The sequence below is a fragment of the Octodon degus genome, unplaced genomic scaffold (genome assembly GCF_000260255.1).
Source record: "Octodon degus isolate 3935 unplaced genomic scaffold, OctDeg1.0 scaffold00105, whole genome shotgun sequence".
NCBI lineage: Eukaryota > Metazoa > Chordata > Mammalia > Rodentia > Octodontidae > Octodon > Octodon degus.
In genome coordinates this window covers 9477550-9491077 of record NW_004524681.1, presented here as the reverse complement: position 1 = coordinate 9491077, position 13528 = coordinate 9477550, and the positions used below count along the sequence as shown (strand labels likewise).

General features: G+C 42.7%; 1 protein-coding gene across 1 annotated transcript in view; it reads left to right on the top strand.

The window, feature by feature from the left end:
- Terb2 (telomere repeat binding bouquet formation protein 2) overlaps positions 1 to 7382 on the top strand; it is a 15844-nt gene extending 8462 nt beyond the window's left edge. The window contains exons 6-7 of the mRNA XM_004639076.2: positions 2877 to 2965; positions 7212 to 7382. Coding sequence (XP_004639133.1) covers positions 2877 to 2965; positions 7212 to 7354 — 232 coding nt within the window. The 3' untranslated portion in view covers positions 7355 to 7382. The remainder of the gene's footprint in view (positions 1 to 2876; positions 2966 to 7211) is intronic.
- The last annotated feature ends 6146 nt before the right edge of the window (positions 7383 to 13528 follow it).

Genomic DNA, 13528 nt, shown 5'->3' with positions numbered 1-13528 from the left:
TTTTTTTTTTTTTTAATATTTATTTATTTATTTAGTGTGTGTGTGTGGCCAGCTCAGCCCACCAGGGGGCGGGCTGACTGGCATGTGGTGCTGGGGGATCGAACTGCAGTCCCTGTGCTTTGCCAAGCTTGTTCCAAGTAGGTGCTTTAGACCACTGAGCCATCTCGCCAGCCCCCGACTTAACTTCTGATCTAGTCCTCCCTCCATATTTTTCAGTTCTCTGTTTTCAAAGTTCATAGGGAACATTGGTTATTTGGGTGCTATTTGGCTGTAATAATTGATTGGTAACTTGCCTCATATGAAGGTTAATGGACTTATTTAGTATGTATGTATGTATATATGTATATATGTATTTATTTGATACAGGGTCTTGCTATACAGCTTAGACTTGTTTATAGTGATCCTTCTGTCTCAGCCTCCCCAGTACTGGGATTACAGGCATGTGCCACTTTGTCTGGTTTCAGTGGCTGGCAGGGGGCACCTGGGGTTCCGGGGCTGGCACTACATGTGGTACTAGGGATCGAACGTGGGTCCTTGCACTTGCCAGGCAGGCGCTTAGACTGCCAAGCTATCTCCTCAGCCCTGGACTGACTTACATACTTTTTCCATTTTAGGTTTTTCTTTCATTAAGGCTAATTTACTTAGCATTTAGAGAGATCTTATAAATCTGGGAAGAGTATGTCCAATCCAATAACAGTAAAATTAACAAAGAATATGAATACACCCAAGGCTGGGGATTTGGCTCCAGCTTGTTTAGCAAGCTGGAATCCCTGGGTTTGGTCCTTGGCACCAAAAATAAAAAAATAAACTTTTTTTTTTTTTTGCGGAACCAGGGATCGAACTCAGGCCCTTGCGCTTGCCAGGGAAGCGCTTATTCTGAGCCATCTCCCCGGCCCCCCAAAAATAAACTTTCTCTAAAAAACAATTCAACCAAAAAAATGCAATACAATTTTTTAAAAAAAGATCATAAACAAGGCAAATGAATACACCTTATAGGTTGTGTCTGCCTAAAGCCTCCTTGTGGGACCGGGGAGATGGTTCAATAGAATAAGCGCTTTCCTGGCAAGCACAAGGGTCTTGAGTTCAATCCCTGGTTTCGCAAAAAAAAAAAAAAAAAAAAAAGCCTCCGTGTGTGTTTGTCCATCTCCCAGACAGTGTAGTGAGAACATAAAATAAACTGTGACCCAGGTCTCTGTGAGGCTGAGGCAGAGAACCACAAGTTTGAGCCCAGCCTAGTCAACTTAGTGACTTAGTGAGATCCTGCCTCAGAATAAAAAATTTAAAAAAGGCTACGGATATACCTCACTGCAAAGCCTTGGGTCTAATCCTCAGTTCCCCAAATAAATACATAAATAAGATAAAGCTAAGACAAATCTTGCTCTGCTTTTAAGATAATTTCCTCTATATAAATTCTGAGATGTGGAGTTTATCAGAAAAGAGATGTTCATTTAATTAAAGACCATTGAGAATAATGCCATTTATTTCTCCCAACTTACAAATTTACAGTTTAGTAAATTTAGTAGCCGGGTGTGGTGGCACACATCTATAGCCCCAGCACAGGGAGGCTGAGGCAGGAGGAGCATGGTGAGCTCGAGGCCAGCCTGAGCTCAGGTGAGACCCCGTTTCATAAAGAATAAATAAATAATTTACTGTTGAATATTAATGAAATGCTGTTATAATTTAATAGAAAAAAGTGGAATCTTATTTTATGTTTTTCTTTGACTTCTAATTGCTGTGAAGTTCTTCTCATTTATTAACATTTTGCACTTTTCTGTGGCTTTTATCTTTTCTCCATTGCTTTTTAAAGTCAGTAATCACTTCCAAAAAAAAAAAAAGAAAGAAAGAAAAGAATAGAAAACAAATCACTTCAAGATCTTGTTGTATCTCATGGTTTTCCCAGATACTTTTTTTTTTCACTTGTGGTAAAGTATGTGAGTATTAGTTAATACTGAACGCTGAAAAGCGAAAGTGCTCTAATCTCTTAAGATAGAATATGTGGTGCTTTCTTTGGTATAGTTAAGATTGCATAGATGCACACACACATCCTGCATATTTTATCTCAATCTGTGGTATTGCTGTTCTGCTTTCACTGATACTGAGAAAAAGGCCCAAGCATTTACATGCTCAGTGAATACTTGGTTTGTAAAGTGGCCAAGAGAACTAAAAATATCTTACAGGCCCTTCAATTACTTAGAAGCCCAAAAGAAGTTTACAGTTAATATTTTTGTTCAGTAAAACTAAAGTCTGATCAAAGAACCATTAAAATACAATATGTAGGGCCGGGGAGATGGCTCAGTAGAGTAAGCGCTAAGCGCTTTCCTGGCAAGCACAAGGGCCTGAGTTCAATCCCCGGCCCCACCAAAAAAGGAAAAAATACAATATGTATTGCCTGAAATAAGCTAGTAAGTTCTCAGTTGTAACACACATCTACACATGTAATACATACATTTATACCTTAGTACTTGATTGGGGCTGGTGAGATGGCTCAGTGGTCTAAGGCACCTACTTAGAACAAGCTGAGCTAAGCAAAACACAGAGACCACGGTTCAATCCCCCAGCACCACATGCCAGCCAGCCCCGCCCCCTGGTGGGCTGAGCTGGCCACACACACACAAAATAAATAAATAAATAAATAAATAAATAAACCTTAGTACTTGATTGCTTTGAAACTCTGAATTTGGTACTTGGAGCATTGTGACGTGAAAACTTTGTCCTGGGACTTCACTTGCATGGTACTTTTCCACCCAAAACAATTTGGTGCTCATCGAGTCTCCCAGAGAACACCGAGGTCCTAGTGCATGAGCATGTGCAGTGTGTATAGAAATGTATATATGCATGACATATACATATATACAGATGTTTGTTTCATTTTATAGCACAGAAGAGAATATTTTAAGGGATCCAGTTATAGAAAAGCAGATGTACTTCCCGCTTCAGGATTATCCAGTGAACAACATGGTCACAGGTAACTTAACAGTTAGAGTAAACCCAGGTAGGGGAGAAACAAGGAAGTGGTGTGCTGGTAAAGCTGTGTGTCACGTGCCAAGCCAGCAGAGCCCTCTCTACTTGCTAGATATGGGTGACAGAAGAGAATCACTCATATAGGAAGGAAATTACCCTGCAGAATGGGCCCAATGATAGGCCTCATATTCATGTACTAAACAGTGGTCTCTGGGTAGGGCAAACCATACCTTTGTTGACCTGAGAGTTGGGTGGATGCCATCCCCAAGATACTGTGTTACTTTTCTCATTCTTGGGGCAAAATACCCAACACCCAGGTAAAGGGCAAATGTTTTTTCAGCTCACAATTTGTAGAAGTTTCAGCCCATAATCAGCTGGCTTCAAGACAGGGTGGCATATGGCAGAGGGGTAACTGTTCATGGCAGTGGAAGACAGTAGAAGTAATGAGAGAGCAAGACAAGCCTCTTCCTGTCCTTTATACTGTATCCAGTCTATTGGGATCAGGGTAGTGCCATTCCAATCAATGGAATGATCCAGCAATTACCCACTGTCTTAGTTATTTTTCTCTTATTGCTGAGGCAAAATACCCGACGTCCAAAATTAAGGAAGGAAAAAAAAAATTAAGGAAGGAAAAGTTTATTTAGCTCCCAGTAGAGGTTTCAGTCCATACTCAGCTGACTCCCAGGCAGAGTGGCACATGGCAGAGGGCAGCCATTCATGGCTCATGGCAGGGGAAAAAGCAAAATCAAAGGGAGGAGCAGCAGCTGTGGCAGCTAGCAGGCCTCTCCCCTCCTTACATTTGTGTGCAGATTACCTGCCCCTGGGCAGGTGGAGCACTCACACCCATAATCCCAGCATTGGATAAAGAATTAATCACAAACTCTAGAAGCCTGGCCCATGACTACATGAGGTGACTACATGAGGCTTTGGGAGACAACTAGGTACAAACCACGAACCTTCCCTTTCTCCCAGCACCCTTAAATCCCAGCATTACACCGGGAATCAGTCACACATTCTAGATTCACTCACCTCTGAAAGAACCCTATGACTTGTCGCTTTGTGGGGAGCTCTAGACACAAACCATAACAATAGCAAATCTAAATAGAGCTTTTGAAGCATGACGATTTTAAGAGCATAGGTTTTTGAAGGGATTTAAAAATAATTTGTATTGCATACTATTTTCTCATTCAGCAGTATCAAATCTACCTCTGCTAACAGTCCACAAATCTGTAGCGCTTCTAACCATTTCTTCTTCTCTTTCTCCTTCATCCTCTTCTTCCTCTTCCTCTTCCTCTTCTTCTTCATTTGAGTAGCAGAAAACAACCTTTTTGAAATCACTTTAAGAAGAAAAAAAAATTTTTTTTTCCAGAACCGGGGATTGGAACTCGGGCCCTTGCGCTTGGCAGGGAAGCGCTTATTGCACTGAGCCATCTCCCTGGCCCTTAAGAAGTTATTTATTTATTTATTTATTTATTTATTTATTTATTTATGTGTGTGGCCAGCTCAGCCCACCAGGGGGCGGGGCTGTCTGGCATGTGGTGCTGGGTGATTGAACCGCGGTCCCTTTGCTTTTGCTAAGCTTGTTCTAAGTAGGTGCTTTAGACCACTGAGCCATCTCACCAGCCCAAAGAAGAAGTTTTAATGCATAGTTTGGGGATGTTTGGGAGAAATCAAAGAACTGTCCTGCCTAGTGATGATAATAGAAATCAGTCCTGAGCCTCTGAAGAGTTCTTGGGAGCTCTCAGGACAATGAACTAAACAAGTCCTGAGGTCCTGAGAAAAGGACCATCTGATGGCTGCCCAGGTTCACCCAATACTTGCACCTTCAGTGGATGTGTGCATACCTGCTGTCCTTGTATATGCTTGCACTGACTGTGCTTCAGGTAACCCCATTAACGGGCACTAAACAGCTCATGTTTGTTGGACTTAGTAACTAATAAGGAGATCGGTAGTAAATAGTAAAATCAGCATGTCACACAATAAAGACATGCTTACCCAGCACCTGCAAGAGGAGACTCTTTTGACCTACTATTTGGTAAGGGTAGATCAGGGAATTCCTTTATGACCAGTTCCAACAGAAGGGTAGAGGTAGGTTGGCATTTCTATACACCACCTAGAGAAAGAGAAATTCTTCTTGATTGGGTCCATGGATAAGAGCCAAAAACATCTATGCAATAATATCACACCTCCCCTTCTCGTGGGAATATTTTTACTGAGGTACTAATTTTTTTCTGTAGTACCAGGGATCAAACTCGGGACCTTGTACTTGCAAGGTCCTATGCTGCCGAGCTGTCCCCCTGGCCCCTGATGTAGTAATTTTTATTTCTGCCTTCACATGTGTCTTTAGAAACCTCAAGCAGTGTACATGTGCAACTAAGTCAACATTAATACTTTTCTTCACTAGTTTGTTTCACACAGGTCACCGTGCGTGGTGGCCCACACTTGTAGTCCTAGCACTCGGGAGGCCAAGGCAGGAGGATCACCACAAATTCTTAGCCACTCTGTGAATGCAAGGATAGCCTGAACTACACAGCGAGACCCTGTCTCTAAAATATATCTTGTGCAGGCACCCAGCCATTATGCTAAGATCATGAACATGAAGTCTGGCAACAGTGCTTCAAGTGTGATGTCATACCAGCTCCCAGGGCGAGTGCAGTCATGCGGTACTGCGCTGGTACACATGCAGTAATAAAAATAAGAGTTAAAGGAGATCTAGTAAAGTAAATGACTGGGCCGGAGAGATGGCTCAGTGGAATAAGTGCTTGCCTGACAAGCGTAAGGACCTGAGTTCAATCCCTGGTTCCACCAAAAAAAAAAAAAAAAGTAAATGACCGTTAATAAAATATAAAGTTACTAATTTTATATGGTTGGTTTGATAGTTTATTAACTGAATTTATTCCTTACATATTTATTATGAAAGCAACTAAACTATATGCATAGATTACTTGTGGGCCTTAATGGTAGTGGTATACTAAATTCAATCATACTTGAGTTGTACTGGGGTTTTTTCATACAATATTTACTTTTAAATTAGATTTCAGCTTTAGCAACCACAAACATTTGAGTGACCTATATCTGATCACTCAGATAGTGAGCGATTGTGTTCAGGTGATCGCTTACAGTCTTTGAATCTCTGAGTTTTCTGCATTTGGGCAAGGTTTCCTTTTTTCCTCCTGATACTCATCTCTATAGCAGATTATTAATGAAGGAAGAGTTATTTTTTTAATTAGCTTTTCACTGAAGAATGTTATCCAGGTGCTGGCACTGCAGGAAAGCACTGCCTGCTCCAGTAGGGAAGGTGAGCTGCTGTGCTCTTAGCAGCTGTTGGTAACATCATTCTAAGCGGTTCCTGTCTAAGCCAGTTACCCTTAGTTATCTTGGTCTGGGTGCTTTTTTGTTCCAGTTCCCACCCGAACGTCATACTCCTAGTGAAATCAGCTATCAGAAATCCAGGGTTTGACTGGCCATGGTGCTACAGGCTTATTATGGTCAGTGTCTTCCCCACAAAGCTTCCTGCACCTGTAGCTGGGGATTTTTTGGAGGTGGCTGAATCTAGAGTGTGTGATTGATTTGTAGTACAGTGCTGGGATTAAGGGTGCAGATGACACATAGGCCTAGGGCAGGTACCCTGCATACAGTTATAGTATAAGGAGCAGAAAGAGGATAGTCCCCTCTCGTTGCTTTTGTTGTCTTCCACCACTGTGATAGTTGCACCTATGCCTTGTGCCACCCTGCCTTGGAGCCAGCCAATAACTGACTGAAATTTTTACAAACTCCAAGCTAAATAAACCTTTCTCCTTTTAACTTTGAGTGTTGGATGTTTTTATCGTGGCAAATGAGAAAAGTAACTAAGACAGAGCCTGTACTCTTGAGCTACTGGGGAAGATACAGCAGGAGGATTGTGAGTTTAAGGCTAGCCTGTGCTACATAGTGACATCCTGTCTGAAAAACAAACAAACAACTGTGGCTTCAAAGGGGTAAAAGGTTGTAGGGTGGGAGAAAGAATATGTTGCCTCATAATCAGATTTAACAACAAAAAAAGATTTAACAAAAACAGTCTTCTCTGGAATCATTTAATAACCTTTCAAATTCTTTTCTAAAAAACATTTTAAAAATCTTAAAAGACACTCTTTGGGGGACATTTTGAGTCCTTAACACATTGAAATGCAGATTTTGAGTCCAAAACACATTGAAATGCAGATGATACAAGATTTCAAGTGTGTATTATCTTTACCTTTCATATTTTGTAGGTTATGTATCAATTGATGCCTTGGAGAAATTCCTCGGGGAATTACATGACTTTGTTCCCGGAAGCTCAGGCTATCTGGCATATCATGTTCAAGATGAAATCAATATGTCTGCTATAAAAAGTGAATTGAAAAGGAAATATTAAGTGAAATTGGGCATTTATTTTCCATAAAATGTTACCAGAGATATACATAATAGCTGCTCCATTTGGGACCCAGAAGTGGGCACAGAGAAATGGAGAAATTTTTCTCAGTGAGATCCTGTGGAACAGAGTGGTCTTGACACGGGGCAGTGTGTTCGCAAGTTCAGAATATTGTTGAAACATGCTGAGTCTCTTCCTGCGTTAAATGTTTATTTTTTAATTTTAACATTCTTTTTCTAGCTTCAATACTGTGAATGCAAGGTTTTACGATGCTGGTTATTTTATTTTGATTTTAAAATTTAGAATGCTATAGTTGAGCTCTGAATTTCTGTCCCTGCCTTGATACATGTGGAATAAAACATCTTAATAATTCATTCTCTACGTGTGGCTGGTTTCTTTTTTTTTCTTCCTTTTTTTTATGAGTTTACGACAGGGTCTACAGGGTGTCCTGGGTCTCACTACGTAGATAGACTCATAGTGATTCTCCTGTTTTCAGCCTCCCAAGCACTGGGATTACAGGTGCGCACCACCATACCCAGTCTCAATTGTCTCAGTGCACCCTGGGGGTGTGGGGCCAGCATGGCATGCTGGGGATTGAACCCCAGCAGCTGTGCTCTGCGGAAGCAGGCACTTTAGTCCGCTGAGCTATGTGGCTGGCCCTGGTTTGTTTGTTTGTTTCTTTTTTCTTTTTTTTTTTTTTTTGTGGAACTGGGGATACTGAACTCAGGCCCTTGTGCTTGCCAGGGAAGCACTTACTATACTGAGCTGTCTCCCCAGGCCCCGGCCCTAGTTTCTGATACTGAATGCCTTGGAAGTGACTCCATACAGACAGCTGTTTGTTAGTCCTCCGAAATGAACCCCAAGGTACTGTAGTGTAGGAGTCCCTTCCTGGTTTTCATCTCAGTCCAAGAAGTTAATATTTATAATGCCAAAGATACGTTATTAAAATCCCACCAAGTTAATTCCAATCTACCACTCCCAGCATAACCCACGGTGAAAGTAAAGACACTAAAACATATAATTATTGGGGAGCCAAGGGCCCCTAAGTCCAGCCATGAAGATGGCTTTCTGGAACAAAGAGGCTGACCCAGGGCCTCATCCATTTTTATTCTGTGGAGGAGTGGCTTGAGGAATGACCAAGAATTGTGGGAAGTAGGTGAGAGGATACGCAGAGAAAGTAATCTGCTTTATGCTATTGAGATAGTGTCTACTGTTTTGGAGGGTCTGGTGCTTCAGCTTTGATGTCTTTCAAACTCCGGGAAGTCATATCCTCCCAAGGATTGATCCCAGCTGGTGGCGCGGAGCATTGGCTCTTCATCTTGACCTGTCTCGACCCAGCTCACATTAAGGAGCAGCAGGTGTAGGTTACCAGGGAAACACGCACGCCACCTTCAGAGACTATCACCAGCACCTCAGCTAGACCAATATACATTGCTCAAGGCCAACTGAAGGATAAACAGAAGTCCTAGCCAGCTCTCTACATAACAGTACGAGGAAATAGGGTCAGGCTCAGCCAAAATGGAGACAGGCACTCTTCTTTCAAGGAGCGCTGCTCAGGTGGTCCTCCACACTGTAGAGCACTGCACTGAAGAGGGTGTGGGGAACCTGAAGGGGAACAAGTGTACTATGTTTATGAGGAGATAAATATGCCATCACCTCTGTGTGATAAGGTCTCTCTGTGGTGCCCAGGCTGGCCCGGGCCTCCCAAGTATGGACGATTGTGAGCACACACTGCTATGCTCAGCTTCTGTGTGTCTTTCAACAAGCTAATGTCCTAGTGTCATGTTGTGGTGATTTCATGGCTTCGTTTATGTGGTCATTCTGTGTAGAATCCTTTGAGCTTACTATATTTGGGAGATTGTCTTAGTTACTTTTTACTCATTGCTGGGACAAATACCCGACACTCGAAGGAAGGAAAGGCTTATTTAGCTCACAGTTACTGGAGGGATCAGTCCATATTCCACTGGCTCCAAGGCAAACAACAGCAGTTCATGCAGCAGAAAACAATGAAGAGCAGAGGAGAAGCAGCAGCTGCAGCGGCGTCCATCAAGCCTCTCTCTTCCTTCTACGCTGACTGCGAAGATCAGCACTCCAGTGAAGTTCGAAGTTGTGGCGGGAAGACCAAGCTCCTCCGAAGACTGGGACTTCTCCACGGGATCCGGTCGGGGCAGCAGGAAACCAGGCAGGGTGGCTTCCTGCTTTTCTCAATTCCTGGCCACCTGCCCACCTGCAGGGCTTGGCCCCCATGCTGAGATCCCCAGAGCTGATTCAGCCAAGTTGATACAATGTATCAACTAACACAGAGATGTATGCAACTTGATTTTGGAAGCTGTCATCTCCTAATTGCTCTTCCTCTAGTGCACAGTGGCCGTGGACTACATGAAGTAGACACTTGTAGCAGTGCTAGGTGACTTGAATGTCTGTGGACCCTCGTCCTGACCTCTCTTAGCTCAAATTTAATAATATAGCATTGTAGAGGCAGGGTCTGGCAAGCACAAGGACCTGAGTTCAATCCCTGGTTCCACTAAAAAAAAAAAAAAAATGTGGCTGAATCCTTTGTTTGAGTTATAGCTTGTTGATGGTTTCTCACATAGAAACCAAACATGTAGGCTTTAATTATTGAGAGCATCACATAAATTTATACAAATTATTTACATTAGAATTTCTTGGAAGAGAATATTCAGTAATTTTGCAGCATTGCATGTGTTAAGAACTACAACTAGGGGCTGGAGAGATGGCTCAGTGGTCTAAAGCACCTACTTGGAACAAGCTTAGCAAAAGCATCAGGGACCGCGGTTCAATCCCCCAGCACCACATGCCAGCCAGCCCTGCCCCCTGGTGGGCTGAGCTGGCCTCTCTCTCTCTCTCTCTCTCTCTCTCTCTCTCTCAAATAAATAAATAAAAAAAAAAAAAAAAAAAAAAAAGAACTACAACTAAATAGAATATTTCCCAATTAAAACTGATTTTATCTTTAGATGTAGAAAGAAAAAGCCAAATACAATATATATCCTTGAACTAGTACACAAGAAATAAAATCAGTGGAGCAGTTGATGTGGCTCAGTGGCACAGTGCCTGCCTGGCAAGCATGAAACCCCGAGTTTGATTCCCAGTGCCAAAAAAAAAAAAAAAAAGGAAAAAATATCGGTGGATAACATAAATGGGTCAGGAATTGAAAGCACATGAAGATAAAATAGGGAAAGATAAGCTGTTCCCTATTGAAAGGTAGTATGATTTTAAATATTGTTCATATAAACTTAGGTGAAAATAACCTCAATGTTTAGGGCTGGGGAGATAGCTGAACGGCCCAGTGCCTGCCTGGTAAGCACAAGGTCCCGAGTTTAATTCCTGATACCAAAAATGTACTGGAAAAAAAAAAGGGGGTGTGACCTTGGTGTTTAATGAGTGGAGCAGCACCCCATCACTGCGTCATCTTAGTGGAGTGGCTTGTTTTGCATCTGTTACCACAGTCTAATTTTATCTGTTCATTTTGTTTTTGGTGCTTGGGGTTCAGCAGGGCATTGTAGGTGCCACAACCTAAATTTAGTACATTTTCCTCCTTTTTTATGTATTTGGTACAGGATTTCTCTGTGCAACTTGGACTTACTGTAGTCCTCCTGTTTTCAGCCTCCCCAGCACTGGCATCATAGGCGTGCACCACCTCCCCGGATCTCAGTGGTGGGCTCAGCATGCCCGGGGGTGGGGCCAGAGTGGCATGTGGTGCTGGGGATCAAACCCCAGTCCTTGAGCTTGCCTAAGCAGGTGCTTAGTCCACTGAGCTATCTTGCTGAACCTCAGTTGGCACATTTTCATCTCCCCACATGAACCCCTTGCTCCTTAGAAGTAACCCTGCATACCTTATCCAAGACACATATCCATCCCTAGTCACCAACCTACTCTCTGTCTCAAAGGTGTGCCTGTTCTGCACATTTTGCATGAATATTTTCATGCAGTCCACTTTGTTTTGGAACTGGCTTCTTAGCCTACAGTAGTCAAGGTTCAAAGATTAGTGTTTCCACTCTATCATGAATAATGTTTCTAGGAACGCTTCATGCGCAAATTTTGTGTTATGCCTGCTGTTTCTATAGGGCTTATATCTAAGAGTACAATTGCTGGGTCAGTGAATAACTATGTTTGACATTTTGAAGAACGGCCTCATTGTTTTCCATCGTAGCTCTGTCATTTTCACACCCAGTAGCAATGTAAAGAGCCCTCCAGTGTCCACTTCTTTGAGAACTGTTATTGTCCCTGGCATGGATGGATGCTTGTTTGTGATGTTGCAGGTCAAGCCTGAGGCCTTGTGTGCTCAAAACCTGCTTTCGTACTGTACAGGCCCTTGCGGTGGCTTTGCGTGCAGCCCTGCTAGCGGGTGCAGTGTGCGTCTTGTGCTTCTGATTTGCATTTTCCTAATGTCTAGTGATGTTGAGCACCTTTGCACGTCCCTGGTGGCCAGTTTTACATCTTCTTTGGTCTACTCAAGTTTTTTATTCACGTCTGACTTGGGTTGTCTTTTTATTATTGAGTTCTAAGAGTTATACTTTCTGGATATAATTTTCTTACTATATTTGCAATTTTCAAATCTTTTCTCCTATTCTGAGAAGGTTTTTTTTTTTTTTTTGCGGAACCGGGGATTAAACTCAGGCCCTTGCACCTGTTCCACTGAGCCATCTCCCTGGCCCCTCTGAGAGTTTTTTTCTTTACTTTTTGCTTTGTTTTTTTGAGATAAGGTCTCACTATGCAGTTTAGGCTGGTCCTGAATTCACTTTGTAGGGTAGGTGACCTTGAACTCATAGAGATCCTCCTACCTCAGCCTGCTGAGTGCTGGGGTTACAGGCCCACACCATGTCAGGCACTCCCTTTACTTAATGAGATACTTTGCAGTGTAAAAGTTTCAAATTTTAATGAAATCCTTTGTGTGTGTGCAACAGGACCTCAGTGTGTATTCCAGGCTGGCCTCAAACTCAGTGCTCCTACTGCCTCAGCCTTCCTATAGACATGCACCACCACACCAGCTTCTCTATTTTCTTTTGTTGGTTATATTTTTGGTTTTGTACCTAAGAAGCCTTTGCCTAAGATCATGTAGATTTACTCCTACATCTTCTAAGAAAGTCTTATATTTAGGTATTTGGTTAACACTGAGTTATTTTTTGTATGTGGTATTGTTGTAGATAGCTAAACTAGGTAGAAATATAGGCTGTCAGACATGGCCAGGCCCTCAAAGAGACAATATGGAAGATAAGGTGACTTTGCAACTTTGGAAGAGACAGACACTCCAGCTTTGGGCCACACCTCAAGACAAAAGAGTAAACAAATGCAGCCACATACTTCCCTAGGGATGGGCATCAGGAATTGATGCCCTAAATAGGTATCAGTTGCCCTGAAAGAGCCATTCACTAACCCAAGCCCCAACAGGAAGAGACCCTGTCCTGTATTCATGCCTGCTAGCTACCTTGACTTGCTTCCCCATTCCTTCCCCATTTGATCACTTTTACCTGATCAATGGTGCTTTTAATCATATTGGTTGACCATAGTTTTGTCCCACTTCATGAGCATCTAAGCAAGTTCCCATGTTCTCCACCACCTTAGACCCACCTCACTACATGGTTTTACTCTATAAAAGTCCCTAGAAGAGACAACCCACTCAGGTCCCCTTTCTGTCTCTGTCTGTCTGTCTGTCTGTCTGTCTGTCTGTCTGTCTGTCTCAGACAGAAGCTTTCTTTCCCCCACTATATTATGCTTTGAACCTCTGTTCGTTCCTAAAATTCTTTGTTTGGTTTTAGAGAACACAAACTCGTCCCAGGTACCTTTCAGGTTGGGAGTTTCATTCCCCTATATCAGTATGAGGTAGGAGTCCAGATTCATTCTTCAGCATGTGGACACTCAGTTCTTTCAGCAGTATTTATTGAAAGACTGTAATTTCCTCTGTTAAAATGTCTTATTAGACAGGCCAGGGAAACAGCTCGGAGGTCTAAGCACCTGCCTGGCAAGCACAAGGACGAAGGTTCAATCCCTGGTACTGCATGCAGTGCTGGCCCCACACCCAGCCAGCTCCTGAAACCAGTTTACTGAAACCAGGCATGGTGTGACCCGCCTATAATCCAAGGCTGAGACAGGAGGATCACTAGGAGTCTGGGCTGCCTAATGGAGACTGTGTGCCAAATAAATAAGATTAAAAAAAAA